This window comes from Rhinolophus sinicus, linkage group LG05 (genome assembly GCF_036562045.2).
Source record: "Rhinolophus sinicus isolate RSC01 linkage group LG05, ASM3656204v1, whole genome shotgun sequence".
Classification (NCBI taxonomy): Eukaryota; Metazoa; Chordata; class Mammalia; order Chiroptera; family Rhinolophidae; genus Rhinolophus; species Rhinolophus sinicus.
In genome coordinates, this window is record NC_133755.1 from 143,929,966 (window position 1) to 143,946,216 (window position 16,251).

Here is a 16,251-nt window from a genome sequence, read left to right on the forward strand (position 1 = left end):
GGTATGAAAGGCAGTGAGTTTAGTTTTTGATATCTATTGTGTATTTTATTTCTATTGAAATTGATGTCAGATAAGCTCAGTGATAAATTTAACATTTGAGGAACATTCAGAAATTATCTTAGGAGATAATCATATAAAATAAGCCCAGGAAAGGTTAGAAGTTGAAGCACAGTTAATGGTTACAAATGCATGTAAATGTATATAAGACATTAACAAATAAAATTTATAGACATAGTAGAGATCTAGCTGTGTTTAAAAGAGAATGTTATAAAAAGTGAACATATTATGTACACTCGTATGTATCTATATGTGCATAATACATACAAGCATCCACGTAATAAATGCTTTATAATTTAATTCACTTTTGATTCAGATTCTTTGCATTATATTAACAGCCTGGGCCAGGTTGGAATGATATTTAATATCCATTTCTTCTTACTTTCTCATGGCCACACACTGCATTTTTAGGGAATTAAACTTAAAATACCTCAAAAGAATGGTAACGTGCATCACACTTTTTATAAATATGTTGATGCAGTATTTTCAACTTTGAACTTCTTTGTGCTATTTAAAAACCCTATTTAGTATAAGACAGTCAACACTAGCTTAGTATTCTACTCAGTGAGGAGCTCACTAAACAGTGAAATCCAAGTCCTATTCAGTGTCAGGCACTTAGGGATCCTATGTGAACCAGACAGATGCATAAACAAACATATAAGCAAGTCAGGAAACCCATGAGGTCATGTTGCGAAGGAAGTAACCTCTGATGAGGCCACCTTAGCGTGGCTGGCCAGGAAAAGCCTGTCTGAAAAGGTCAAGTAAGGTGACTTGCAAGGAGGGACCTGAGGCATGAGTAATGAGGAGAGCAGAGGCAGAGTGTCCCTGGCCGTGGGACAAAGTGATGCAAAGGTCCAGTGTGGGAGTAGTTTTGAAGAGTTCCAGTGACAGAGAAGAGGCCTGTGATTCTGACACATGGTCATGGGGAGAGAGGGGGTGAAGTTAGGGAGTCAGGAAGCTTCACACACTGTGGAAAAGGGATTGCATTTTATTCCACGAGCAATCTGAAGTTATTCAGTTCAGGAAGAAAAGTGACATAGAGACATCTTTGGCTGCTGGTTGGGGAATGGATTGGATGTGGGGAGGGACCGAGAGAAAGAGGAAAGCCATGCAATTGCAGTGCCCCAAGTGAGAGAATGTAGTTTTTTGGTCTGAGGCAGTAGTACTAGAGATGAAGAGAAGTGGATATATCTAAGATACATTATGGAGGTGGGAAACACAGGACTCCAGGATGCTTTAGAAGCAGCAGATAAAAAGAAAGGAGTAATCAAAAATGACTTCCAGGCTGTTGTGTTTTCTTTTTTCTGAATTGAGCAGATGGGTGCATGGTGGTACTGCTTACAGCCATAGGAAAGAATACAGAGGAAAAGTTTGTGTGGGGTGGGGGTTATAACTAATTAAACTCATTTCTCGAGTTATGGAACTGGAGCTATCAATCAAAAAAATCATATAAATGAGCGTGGAGTCTAAGAGGACAGGTATATCTAAATTTGGGTCATCAGCTCATAGAGGGGTACATAACGCCATGGACTTACGTGAGATCAAGCATAGAGAGAATGTAGACAGGCAGAAGGCCCAGACCAAGATTTGACACACTCTAACATTAAGGATAGAGAAGAAAGAGTACACTCTAGGAGCAGCAAATTACAGGAGGAGGAACAGGAAAGTGTTCAGAAGCCAGAGAGGAGAGGAGAGAGCAGTCAACTAGGAAAAATGCTACTGAAAAGTCCATTAAAAAATGGAAAGAGAAATATGTCCATTGGAGTGGGCAGGAGGGACATCACTGGCGTCCTGATGAGCAGCGGTAGAGACACAGACCACATCGCAGCATCTTGAAGAGTTGATTGAAGGTAGTGGAAGCAATCAGTATAGACCACTCTCTAGAATTTTAGCTGTGAAGATAAAAAATTGAGGTTTTTGCTGAGAGACAGTGTTGGAACAAGGACATATTTTATTTTTTAAACTGAAGATACTGGAATATGCATATATGCGGTAGACAATTAGGTTCACAAACTTGTTGCAATGCTGTTGCTAACCTTTTTTTGATATCAGAGGAATTATTCATTATGAATGTGTACCAACTGGACAAACAGTTAATCAAGTTTACTATTTAGAAGTGCTGAAAAGGCTGCATGAAAAAGTTAGACGACCTGAACTTTTCGCCAGCAAGTCATGGCTCTCGCATCACAACAATGCACCAGCTCACACGACACTGTCTGTAAGGGAGTTTTTAGCCAGTAAACAAATAACTGTATTGGAACACCCTCCCTACTCATCTGATCTGTCCCCCCATGACTTCTTTCTTTACCTGAAGATAAAGGAAATATTGAAAGAAAGACATTATGATGATATTCAGGACATCAAGGGTAATATGATGGCAGCTCTTATGGCCATTCCAGAAAAAGAGTTCTAAAATTGCTATGAAGGGTGGACTAGGCTCTGGCGTCGGTGCATAGCTTCCCAAGGGGCGTACTTTGAAGGTGACCGTAGTGATATTCAACAATGGGGGTATGTAGCACTTTTTCTAGAATGAGTTCGCAAACTTAATTGTCAGACCTCGTATGCTGAGAATAGTCTAGGATGTTGGTTTTTCACCTGTGGCATTTTGCTCCTCAGGGCAAACTTGACCATACCTGGAGACATTTTCAGTTGTCACAACTTGGAAGGCAGGATGCTACTGGCCTCTAGTGGGTAGAGACCAGGGGTGCTGTTAAACAGCCTACAGTGCATAGGACAGCACCCCCACTAATACCAACAAAGAATTACCTAGCCCTAAATCTCAGTAGTGCCAAGGTTAAGAAACCCTGGTCTAGTAGAAAGGGAGAGATTGATGGTATTTTTATGTATCAGTTTAATGTCTTATATAAATACTTGGTGTTAAAAAACAATCTGTTATCAGGGATTCAAATAATACTCTTTGTATTAAACAAAAAAAAATTATTTTAATGTTTCCCCATTCACAAACTTATATTTAAATATATAACTAAGTACTCAGTAAATTTTTATCTGCAGGGTTTTCATATTTTGTCCCAAGAAAATCTGTACCTGTTCTATACCTACACTTATGCCATTCCACAAAGATTTTTATTAAAATTTCACACACACACACCCCAACAATGAAAAGAAAAACAAAGCACATTAAAAATATACCAAATTTTGTAACATATTGGAGATTTCAAATGCATTAACTTAGGATGACAAGTTACTGCATTCTGTGCAGTATTTCTCTATTGAAGAGTATCCAGACATAGAAGAATGAACTGTTTAAAAACCATTACCTTTTAGAAGTACCTGTCCTACAACTTCTGTGAAGTATTTTCTTTAAATTTGCACAGTAACAAATTGGATTTGAGGGCTGACGTTGTGGGGATACGGTCCCAGAGAACAGTTTCCAGGCTCTCGGCCTCACGTGGAAAGGTGCTGGCTCGGGTAGTAGATGGCCGTCAGCTGTGGCTAGTTGGCTGTCAGCTGTAACCAGTTAGCCAATTAGCCACTGATGTAACTGCTGAGGCTGCGTTGGTTGGTGAGTCGGTTGGTTAGCAGGCAGAGAAGCGTACAGCAGGTTGCAGGACATGTGGATCCAGCCTCCAGTGAGACTGTAGTGGTATGACTCCCCTACCTATGGCTCCATGGGTGTTCCTTTTTGGCCTCATCATAGCCTGCATTCTTATGTGGGGAGCGGGACTAGAGGCCCCGCAGGCCGCCCCGCACAACAGACATAATAATGAATAAATTTTCAAATATTATACGAGTATTCATCAAAAGACTGGATAGTCCTCTTGACTGAATTTACAGTACGAAAATGGTATAAAATGTTAACTAAAAATATATGCTGATAATAAATATACCATTTTTTAAAAAATTGTTTTACATTTGGGTTCCACAAAAACTTAACTTTGAAAGCAGTCTACTGCTTTTCATTCTCTTTCGTAGTTTCGGAGATGAAAAGTCTGGATTGATGAAGCAGGACCCAAAGTCCTACTACCATCATCTATAATGACCAGTATAAAATGTAGGGACCTCAGAATACGGAATTTCATGCTATTCATAGAGACATATAGAAAAACTTGCCTCAGTTTTTTTCACATCCAAAATGATTGGACTAGAAGATCTCTAGAGTTCTTTCCAGCTTTAGTTTTCTGGGCATCAGTATATGTTAATGGAAGATACAATGACTCCTACGGTTTTTGGAATTGACACAAAATAATTTATTCCCATTTTTAGAATACAAAAAGATTGGTAGAACTATTACTAGTAAGAGGATCATACTGCTCACTTTACAGAATCTCTAATTCTTCGTGTCCTATGTGGTATTTATTTTGTTGCTAATTCTGATTCTTCACCTACCGCTAAGTGCTCTGTCTCGTTTCCACTGCCGGTTTCCCCTCACCTTTCTCTCCAATTTTGATGTTCTCCAGCATTCTGTATTGCCCCTCCTTTCTTCTGCTGTCTTCAGCTCTCTACCATTCAGGTGGTTTTAACTATGAACTATACACTAATGACATGTTTGTAATTGTTTCCTTGTAACAACAAAAAATTGGCAACATCTCATGTCTATCAATAGAGGACTGTTAAAAAATAAATCATGGAACATGCGTCTATTTGAAAAAAACAGGTAGATTACAATGCATTATCTTTAAAATAAAGTTTTGCAGAACAGTGTACAGAATATACTAATATTTGCATTTAAAAGGGAGGAGTTCATGGGTGTTGTATGCGTTTGTCAGGGCTGCTATAACTAAATTCCACAGAGTGGGTGGCTTCAACAACAGAAATTTATTTTCCCACAGTTCCAGAGGCTACAAGATCAAGGTGTTAGCAGGTGTGGCTTCTTCTGTGGTCTCTCTTCTAGGCTTGTAGATGACTGTCTTCTCCCTGTATCATCACGTGGTGTTTCTTCTGTGTCCTAATGTCCTGGTTATCTATGTGCTAATCTCTTTTTATAAGAACACCAGTCGTATTGGATTAGGGCCCACCCTAATGGCCTCTTTAACTTAATCACCTTTTAACCCTGTTTCCAAATACTGGGGGTTTGGGCTTCAACATACAAATTTGAGCGGAACACAGTTCAGCCCATAACGGTATATACATATGACAAAACTCATCCAATTGTATGCTTTAAAGATGTGCAGTTTCTTGTGTGTCAATTATACTTCAACAAATGTGTAGAAAAAAGTGGAGGAAGGGAATATATATGTGTTTGATTTATATTCATGAGTAGTTACCTTTTGCAGAAGAGGTGGGTGCATAGCAGATAAGAGATCAAAAATGAGACTTTCTAAAGTATATAAATGTATTACTGATTCAAAAAATTACCTAAATATTGTTTAAACATGATGGTAACACCAAGCACTTTGTGAGTTGGGAGAGGCCGCTGCGAGCTGCCACATGAGCCACATCCAGGAAGCTGTGGGCTGAGCTCAGTGGCAGGCACAGGCACACACAGCTCTTCTTAGAAGTTCTGCCACTCTCTATGACAAGGTTATCTTATCTGAACTAAGTAATGGAACTTATCTTTGTTCAAGACTATCTGCCATAGCCTTGACCATGTTATTTTCCCATATTTATTTTGTAACTCTTTTAACTGACTAAAATTTTACTTTCTTTTTTTACTTGTCCATATGCTCTTACAATAACAAAATAAAAAAAGATTTACTTTATTATCATAAAACACAGCTGTATCCAGAGCAAATTACAGTTTTCAAAAGAGTTTTGGTTTGATTTGCTAAGTGCTTTAATTGTTGGCACCTCCATCTCTTTACCCCTCATTTGCTAACTTTATTCAGCTAGTTTTGGGGGCAGTTTACAGGTCACAGAAACAAGTCTGAGCTGTGGTCTCCTATGAGTTTTTCTCCTTCGTAGTTACAACCCAAACATCGAGTAGTCATTAGGTTAAAAGGTTTGAGAATAATTTGAACATCTTGTAGAATTTTGGTACAGAAATTTGTTCTGAATATAGATTTTCATAGGAAGACTTTTTTAAAAAAATTAATGCATTCCACCCAGCTCTTAAGAATGCTTTAAATTAAAACTATGACAGAGTTTATTTTAGGAAAATAATACCAGTTTGTATTTACACAAAGTAGTCCTGTTTTATCAGTGAAATTGAGGAAGAATGTAAAGATAGTCAACTTCATAAAATGAAGTTTAAAATGCTGTGGGGACAGAGCCAGGAGTGCAGTTTCCAGGCTCTCGGCCTCACATGGAAAGGTGCTGGCTCAGGTAGTAAACGGCCATCAACTGTGATTGGATGGCCATCAGCTGTGATTAGTTGGCTGTCAGCTATAACCAGTGAGCCATTGGCCACTAATATAACTGCTGTGGCTACGCTAGCAGCAAAAATGGGGGCTAGCAAGAAGATGGTGGCTGGCAAGCGCAGATTGCAGTTAGCACGGCGGAGTGCGGGTTGCAGATTGCAGAGAAGTGGACAGCAGGTTGCAGATAGTGTGGCTCCTGCTTCCTGTGTCTCCAACCCAGCCGCCAGTGAGACTACAGTGGTGTGACTCCCTTATCTATGGCTCCGTTGGTGTTCCTTTTTGGCCTCACCATGTCCTGCGTTCTTATGTGGGGAGTGGGACCAGAGACCCTGCACGACAAATGCATTCTAAAGATCACCTTCTTTTCTTTATCCACTGATGACTTGTTTGTTCTTAGCATATACAAAGGCCAGTAAACAGCACTGAATTTATATAAAGATGTCACAGGGAGTTGTGTAGGTTCCAGTGTGGAGTTAATAGGTTATGGGTGCCCTCACGGATGCCAGATAAAAATTTATTTTGTGCTATAGCTGTTTCTTGTTTGTGGTGATTACGTGAGCGTATTCAGGTCCAAGAATCCAAATTTAGAAATGGTCTTTGGGACTGTTGTCTTATGCCCAATTTGAATTCCTAATATAAACTATGGAGCTTTGTTAATAATAAATCACTTACCAGCTTTGAAACCTTGTGAAAAATAATTTCCCTGAACCTTATTTTCCCCAATTAAAAAAGTTGTCCTCAAATATTATATACCTCCCCCACTCTCAAAACCCCCCACCAGAGTGGTGCGTTTGTTTCTATTGGTGAACCTACATCAATCGACATATGATTATCCCCTATAATGGGAGAGGCTGTGCAGGGGCGGGGGTATCAGGGAAACCTTTGTACCTTCCTCTAAATTTTGCTGTGAGTCTAAAATGCTCTTTAAAAGGTTTTACAATTGTATATGTAATTTTTAAAAGAATTTATTTTGTATATATTTTCATTAAAAATATGTACATATATAATAATATATTTCTGTATCTGTGAAGTGCTTATAATAGGTGCTCACTGAATGGCAGCCCGCAACCCACATGATTCCCCCTTACACAAGTCCTGCAGCCATGCCTAGTGTGGTCTGCCCAACGGGGTGCTCTCACTTGATTCAAAAGTTTATGATTGTCAAACTGTATTATCAGAGAATGACGAAGAGCAGGAGGCACTGCCATCTCTGGATAAACCTGGCTGGTACTCCCAAGGGAATGCTGTCCACCTGTATGAACTTCTGAAGAAAATGACCAGCAAACCTGAACCCAAGGTATTTTCTGATTGATGCAGAGTCCTTGATGCCCACTTGCAGACATAAGCCATTGTAAACTAAAACCATGATTCTAAATGCGTTCAGCTGAATTATCTGTAGGGAAACATCTGCCTCTGCCTATCCACCAATCTCTTCTCTTCCCTCTCCTGCTAAAATAAACCTTTGTTGATGTAGACGGGCTCTTTATCAGCAACTGAGAAGAGCAGAGAGTCCAAGCAGGGGCTACAGGTCTAGGGGATACCCCGGATTAGTGTGTGGGATACCTGAGTAATGATATCCTGATAACAGTCCATCAGAAACATTTTTAGATGTAAAATAAGCAATAACTGAAATTACATGACAGACTAAAGAAACACTTGCTTTTGACACCCTGGTCACATTGTTGATGTTTGACATTGGTGCATTTTTAACAGCAAGACCTTTCGTCTGAAAAACGTCTGCCAGGAGCCCTTTGAGCAGGACAGATCAGTGGGTAGCTGAGTCTGCTCCATTGGCTGCCATGTTGCCACAGCCCCCTGGGAAGTCCTGAGGGGTTTAGTGGACAGAGCGTCCTGACTTGGAGGTTCTAGTTCATATTCCTTTAACCTTGTTTTCTCTTCTGTAAAAGGGGTGTGGACTAGATCAGTAGGATTTTGCCTCAGAATACATGGGGAGCTTCTCAACTTGCCCAACCCCACTCTCAGAGATTGTTTCAGCAGGTCCCGCGAGACCCAGAAACTCTTTGGAAAAGTGGTTCTGATGTGCACTCCTCTAAACCACTATAACAAGTCATCTCTATTATCTCACCAGTTCTTCAATTCTAGGGGCAGGTCTAATTGTAAACAAAGGGACTCTTTCACTTCTTCAAAAAAATTGAATAAAATCACTTATTTTCTACCTTTCTTCTACCTGTGGATACATTATAAAACTTCTTAAAGCAAACATGGAACCCTACAAACCAGATGGGGCAAGTCAGCGGTCACCCTTTATCCAAGGAGGTTTAATATGTCTTACTACAATACCTGTTGAGGAATTTTCTTCTGCCTTACATGACAGGAACACCACACTGTCTCACAACTCTCATGCCTTAAACAGAATTTGACGTCTGACTTACAGGTGGTTTACTTTGGTGACAGCATGCATTCAGACATTTTCCCAGCCCGCCATTATAGTAACTGGGAGACAGTCCTCATCCTGGAAGAGCTCAGAGGGGACAGAAATGGGAAGCCTGAGGAATCAGAGCCTCTAGAGAAGAAAGGAAAATATGAGGTAAGAGTTCCCTTGAGCGCTTTCATTGAAAGGAAAACCATTATGTTTGACATATCTTAAAAAGTGCTTGTTTGTGCCAAGAGTGATGAAATCTGTTGGCAGTTAATTGTGATCTTCTTGCCAACTCAACTCTATAAGTTGATCTTGTTGATAATTTTTAAACGATGCCAAGATAACACCGACAATCTGTCTGTATTCCACCCCTCTGCTTTTATCCAATGCTGTGGAACCATGGATGGTTTTTGGTTGCTGCTGAGGGAGCCAGACCCTGACTCACTATATTCATGTTGTCTCTTTTGCTTGGCCATGAAAGTTCTTGTGCTGTCTCTTCATGGATCTAACTTAACTAAATTGGTAGCTCCTTTAGACTTAACTCCTAAGCCCCCAGAATGAACTTAGGTGAAGACTTTAGGTAAAGAAAAGGAAAATATGTCGTAAATCTAGAAAGGTAAAATAGTGTTTAAAAGCAAAAAGAAGCAGAAAAGAAGAAAGATCAGAAAATAAGGTGCATTTTTCTAAACTCATCCCAAGGGAACAATTGTAAAGAAGGAAAAACTCAAATCAAAAAACAAATATTTCAAAAAATACCAATAAAAGGAAATAAGCTATCAAGCCACAAAAAGACATGGAAGAGACTTAAGTGCATATTACTAAGCGAAAGAAGCCAATCTGAAAATGCTATGTACTGTATGATTCCAACTATATGACAGTCTGGAAAAGGCAAAACTAAAAAGAGTCAAAAGACCAGTGAGTCCAGGGGTTCAGGGGGGAGGGGAATGAATAAATGGAGCACAGGGGATTTTTACGGTGGTAGAACTGTTCTGTTCTGTATGATACTGTAATAGTGAGTACATGACATTATGCATTTGTCAGAACCCATAGAATAGTACAACATAAAGTGTGAACCCTAAAGGAAACTACAAACTTTTGTCAATAATAATGTGTCTATATTGGTTAATCAGTTGTAACAAATGTACCATACCAGTTAATACAAGATGTGAATAATGGGAGAAATAGTGGTAGGAGGCAACAGGGGAACATATATATATATATAAGAATTTCCTGTCCTTTCTGTTCTATTTGCCTGTAAACCTAAAGCTGATCTAAAAAAAAAATAGAGTCTATTATTAAAAGAAAATAAATAACAATAAGCAGATCCAACAAGATGTTGGACAATTTGGGTTAAAAAGAGCTTTAAAACAACCTTCCAGCAGGTGGGCCTTCTAACCAGAGTGACTGGGAAAGTTTTCACTAAAGAAAGATTTGATCTCTTCAAAATTATTTGAGAATATGGGGACAATAATAAGAAAATCAGTGGGAAAGTTTCCTCCAGCATTATGTACACAGTACCCCCATCATTCTCCCACGGACCCCCTTTTCTCTTGTTAGTTACAAATACATAATACAGAACTACTTGGCTCTTAGACAGGAAATGGTGAATCAACAGCTTGAACATTTCAGCTCCTAAGATAAAATTGAAATAATGTTCCTTCTCCATCAAACTCCACCCCCCCCCAACCCAACCCACCTCTGCTCCACTAAAAATAGACAAGGAAACAGAGAACAGGAAGGAGGGTTTGGCCAAGAGACAAAGTTAGAATAAAGACCTAAAAAAGTTCCAGCACTAGCCCTGAACTCTAGTTCCATCTCTCATTCTGTAAAGGTTGCAGGAGAAGTGGAATTGTGGAGGATGGAGTCCCTTCTGTTGGGGTCTAAAGCAAGTGTTTTGCTGGGGATTCCCAGTGGCCCAAAGCCAAGTATCCTCCCTTCAAATTTATCCTGGTCAGACTGAATGCCATCGTGTCTCTAGTTTGTTTTTGAGGCAGTATTTGTGTTGATGGGCCCACCCTTAGCAGATGTTCCAGGCCAACTTAGTTGTTTTATCTGCTTTAAGGAAAACCCTCTACCATACATCTTTCTGCTTATATTTAAAGGCAGATTATGCATAATTTAAAGATAATTATGTGTTATTGGTTTTTTTCAAAATTTATCTTCCAACACAAACTTAGAACCACAACATCTGAAAATCAGACTGCTTTCTTATTAAGTTCAGGTTTGCTCCACTGGACAGCACACTTTTGTCAGCACACCAAAGCCAGGCGTAAGTCCAGCAGGGCAGGAGAATTCAGATTATTTCCTGCTTCCCCATGGAGGGGACAAGTATACAAACGTCCTCAATTGCTACAGCAGGAGGGAAACTGTCTTTAAAGAGAGCTAAACAGAAAGCATTGTGTGAGCATTCTTCTGTTTATTTTCTGATTATTCAGAAAAATGGAATTTTCTAACCAAATGCCAGACACAGAAAGTGTAATGTGCAGTCTGTTGGTGACTACAAAGCCTGAATGCAAACGGATTTAATTCCATATTTCTAGTTGCTTTATTCTGTCTAAGTGAACTTCAAACAATATAATTAAAAACCAAATTAACTAGATCATTTCAGGATTGATGTTGATGGAATGAATCAGAACATTTACATTTGCTACATTCCGTGGCGATCAGCATTTTGTTTCACTCAGACTTGAATTCAGTTTCTCAGATATTTACAGCAATTTCCTTCCTTGATAAAATCACCTGAAATGTGAAGATCACTTTCACCTCCCTTCATTTGTGACAGGAATCTCAAGATAAGGACAGAGAACATCTCAAGTTGCACTTCAAAGGCTTATGCAAGAAACTTTTTCCAAAATCTTAATACATCTGTTGGTTATCTTCTTTACTATATTGGAGCATGATAAATAAACAAAAATGGCACATTGTAATGATTCAGATAAGCCTAGTTACGGAGACTAAGAAAGAATCATTTGTTTCCATTAATTTTTATTTCCAGAATTAAATCGAAAGTCACTTCATTAATCATAATTACTTGGACAGTCTTAATTTTATAAGACCCACCTCCTACATAGGAAAAGGAGATTGGCGTCCTCTTTAGCTTCCTTCAGTACTGTTCTCATCCATTTCCTCATTTTAATTTACAACAAATAAAAATGTATTCTCAGGCTTTTTTAGAATAACATATTACGAAATTTAGGTGCCAAAATAATTCATTTTAATGATGAAAAGTCTCAGCAAATAAGGACCAGCCTGTAATGAGAGAGAGGCTATCTACAAAAAAACCCAGTGGGAATGTAATATGTAATGTAATATTTAATGTAAAGTCGTATTTAATGGAGATGCTTGTCCTTTAAGGTTCTGAATTAGACAAAGGATACCTGTTGCTAATTATATCATATAATAAAAGAAAAAGGCCAACACCACAAGAAAAGAAAAAGAAATGTGGAATTAGGATTAGAAGACACCAAATTGTGATTATTTTGGAGTTATATGATCATTAGCATAGAAGACCATAGGGAATAAACAAACTTTTATGACTAATAAGAGAGTTCTTAGAATGCTAGATCCAAATCAGTATTCAAAAATTAATAGCTTATCTTTATACCACCAGTAACAACTTACAAAATGTAATGAGAAATAAATCATTTACAAAAGCAATGAAATGAATCACTATCTAGGAATTAACTTAAATACATAAGACCTTGATGAAGACATTTTTAAGGCTCTGTTAGATTCTGAATGGGTGAAGGGGGTCAAAAGGTACAAATTTCCAGTTGTGAAATAAGTCCTGGGGATGTAATGTACAGCATGGTGACTATAGTTAATACTACATTGTATATTTGAAAGTTGCTAAGAGAGTCGATCTTTAAAGTTCTCACCACACACACACAAAAATTGTGACTGTTGTGATGGATGTTAACTAAACTTTATTGTAGTGATCATTTCATAGTACATACAAATATCCAATAATTACATGGTACACCTGAAACTAATATGGTTTATGTCAATTATAACTGAAGGCCCCAAAACAGCCAAGACAATTTGTTAAAAAACGATAATGAAGGGAGGGAATCTGTCAAATACTAACCATGTTAGGAAGCTACAGTAACTTTTTTTAAACTATAATACTGGTGACATAATATATAAAAAAGGTCAGTGAACAGAAGGAAAAGAACGCAGACATAGGACCCTGTCTCACATTCCAAGTTACCATGAAAATGTGATATATGATAGAAGATTATCAATCAGCAGGAAAGGATAAACAGTTCAGTAAATAACACCGAGTAAATGGTCTCAGTATATGGAGAAAAATAAGATAAGTCCCTTTCTCACTAATTCTGAATGGGTTATGGACCTGAAAGTAAAAAATTATCTGTAAAATTAATTGAAGAAAATTTATGAAAACATTGTGACCTCAAGGTAGGGAAGGATTTCTCAAATTATGATCCAAAAGGACAAGAACAAATAGAAAAATTGATGACTTTACATCAATATTAAATACTGTTTTCAAGATACCTGAAATACTGTTAACTAGTAGGAAAAGACAGGGAAAGGGGTCTTGCAGCATCCATCTAGATGGAACTTTATGAAATTGCTATTTTTGTATGTCAAAAATAGTTGAACATATCACATTCATATGGTTCAACCCAGTAAAACCAAGAGTGAATTTATATCTAGCATGTAAGAAATAGAACATTCAAATAGGAAACTGCACAAAAAGTATCGGACAGCTGACTAAAGAGGAAAGCTTACATATGAGAGGAGATGGCCATCCTCACTAGTAATCCATGAAGTGCAGATTAAAACAATGGTGATATTGATACCACCTTAAAGCAATAAGATTGATAAATCTGAGTCTGGATTTTTAAACTGACTTACTAATATAATAGTCTGAGATACAGTTCTATGAGTTAACTTAGAAAAACATAAACTGGGACCAATATTGTTCACTGAAGCTTCAGTTCATTGCATTTGACAACATATGAATGTTGGGGGGATAGAAACATTTAGATCATAGCAGCATCCATATTACATTGAATCAGAAAGGGTAGCTATGTCTATTTTCCTTTTTTGTTAGGAATAGGGAGGAGCCTAGATTCTATAGATTCTATCACTTGTGTGCAGAACCGTTATCTACATATAGTCTGTGTAATGTGAATCACTTCTTCTCACTAATTGTTTTAGAAAAGATAGGAACTAAAGAAAATTTATCCTATAAAATTGCTCTTTAGATCTTGAGAAATTATATTGAAATATACCTTAAATGTACACACAGGAGCATGGATATTCAGATTCTATACTGCTCTTAAATATCTTTGGTGAAATCCAAATCAGTTCTTGCTGATTTCTAGACACCATCATCTAAAAACATATATCCTCATTTTGCTTCACAAAGTGAGTTCCAGCACAAAGAATTACAAGTCTAGAGGCAGATTTGGGACTCTGTGCTGCTCTAAATTGAAATTTTCCTCAGAAAAGGATGACAGATTGTATAATCCAGATTATATGGATGTGATAGGATTTTTTTTTTAGTTCTTAAATTTATGCCATATCCATAGAACACTGAGAAGTATTTATTGAATGAGTCTTTTATTTAATCTATAATTTTCATGTACCTGCTCTGTCTTAGGCACTAAACCTTACGGATACACTAATACATAAGAAAGTACTAACCTTATGTAGTTAATGATCTGTCAAGGGTAAAAATTAAATAGCCTGATAATTGTGAGATTGTATGAGAAGTAGTATATTAGGGATAAACTCGGGATGTAGGAAATTGGAGGAGGCGACCTAATCCAACGTGAGTGTGGCAAATGTCTGTGATGGCATCCCGTCCAGATCCCAAGGGGTAAGAAGGGGTTCTGAAACAAAATCAGGGGTGGATACTTTTAAGCACTTCTAAGCTTTGTTTTACTTTATATATTGTATATAGTTCGGTTAAGGTAAACTGAAATTCCTACAGATTTTTTTTTTTTATTTATTAGTTGGGGAAAAACTTATAAGATTGAACATTAATCACAGGTTTTCATTGTTCTATTCTCTTGTTTCAGGGACAGAAGGCAAAGCCTCTAAATTTATTATCTAAAAAATGGGGCTCGTTTTTCATTGATTCCATTTCGGGACTGAAAAACACAGAAGACTCCTTGGTTTATACATGGTCTTGTAAGAGAATCAGTACCTACAGCACTATTGCAATTCCAAGTATTGAAGCAATAGCAGGTAAGGGGGGGATATATTTATAAAGCTTTACCTCTTACTAGACAATAATGACTTTAAGTACTAGAATTCTTGCATTTAAAAGAAGAAAATTTTTCCACATTTTCTTGGAAAACATCTAGGTTTGACAACCTAGTGTTTCCCCAAAAATAAGACTTACCCCGAAAAAAAGCCCCAGTTAAGATCATCAGCCAGATGGACTCAATTAGTATGTTATGACGATGTTCCAGAAGAAGGTGACATGACTATATTTGAATAAATGTAGATTGTAGTACAAGACATTCCATGAAAATAAGCCCTAATGCGTCTTTTGGATCAAGACCCGGTCTTATTTTCGGGGAAACACGGTAGGTAATTATGACCTGCCCACCTCCTGGAGCCAACTACAAAAGCTGGACTTTTTTTTTTCAAGTCTGCTGGGAGTCATAAGTAGGGAAAAATTACCAGGACAAGATGCTAAGGAGGCCATGTAAAATGAACCTGACTTCGGGGGCTGTTTTTCCTCCTCCTGAATGTTTGCTGATTCGAGAAAGAACACCTAAGAAAGGGAGTGGGGCTTTCAGTAGCTTCATGAGCCTACAGGAATAGAAAGTAGAGGGTAGAGCCTGCTGAAGGAAGAATGGACCTGGTGGACTCTCTCAATCTGTGTTGAGACCCCAAAGGACTTTACTTTAGAGTAAGGATGAATTAGAAGTAGGACTGAAGCTCAGCTTTAAATCAGATGAATCCCTAAAATTGGATTCAGAAGATTCTACACTGCTAGTGCCTGAAGGCACCTGGTAGAAACCAGTGAATATTCTCTTGCGGAATATAACATTCTAGGACTCAGGTTATTTCTAAAAACAGTATAAGGTTTAGCATATAATGAAAAATAGCGAGGTACACAAGGATATGAGACTACACTAACAGAAATAACCAAGTTTACTATAGTCAAGTACAGAAAAAGAAGTAATGAGAAATTTGGTAGAGACATAAAAACCATAAAAAGAATGGACAGTCTAAAATTGAAATACTAAAAAAGCAAAATTAAGAATTTAATGGATGGGTTTAGCACCAGTTTAGACACAGTTGAAAAATGAATTAGTGCACCAGAAAATAGGTCAAAAGATTTTTAGAAAGAAAAAAATGGAGGAAATGTATGTCCAGAAGACCTACAGTAAAGTAAATACTAAAGAGTATTGTTCTTCAGACTAAAGTAAGAATGATCCCTGTTGGAAGATTGGAGATGCAAGAAGGAAAATACAGCAACAAAAGGATAGATATGTGAATAATTTAAAATGAATATTTACTTTCGGAAACAATAAAAAAAAGGAAGTCCTATGGGGTTTAAACACAGAATTT

General features: G+C 37.7%; 1 protein-coding gene across 3 annotated transcripts in view; it reads left to right on the forward strand.

The window, feature by feature from the left end:
• The window catches only part of NT5DC1 (5'-nucleotidase domain containing 1), a 125,086-nt gene that overhangs the window by 101,735 nt on the left and 7,100 nt on the right, over positions 1 to 16,251 (forward strand). For all 3 annotated transcript variants that reach the window (XR_012496720.1, XM_019741343.2, XM_019741344.2), the window contains exons 9-11: positions 7,493 to 7,611; positions 8,710 to 8,862; positions 14,745 to 14,913. Coding sequence is in view for 2 of the 3 variants with exons in the window: in XM_019741343.2 (XP_019596902.2) it covers positions 7,493 to 7,611; positions 8,710 to 8,862; positions 14,745 to 14,913 (441 nt within the window). In the remaining variant the exon portion in view is untranslated. The remainder of the gene's footprint in view (positions 1 to 7,492; positions 7,612 to 8,709; positions 8,863 to 14,744; positions 14,914 to 16,251) is intronic.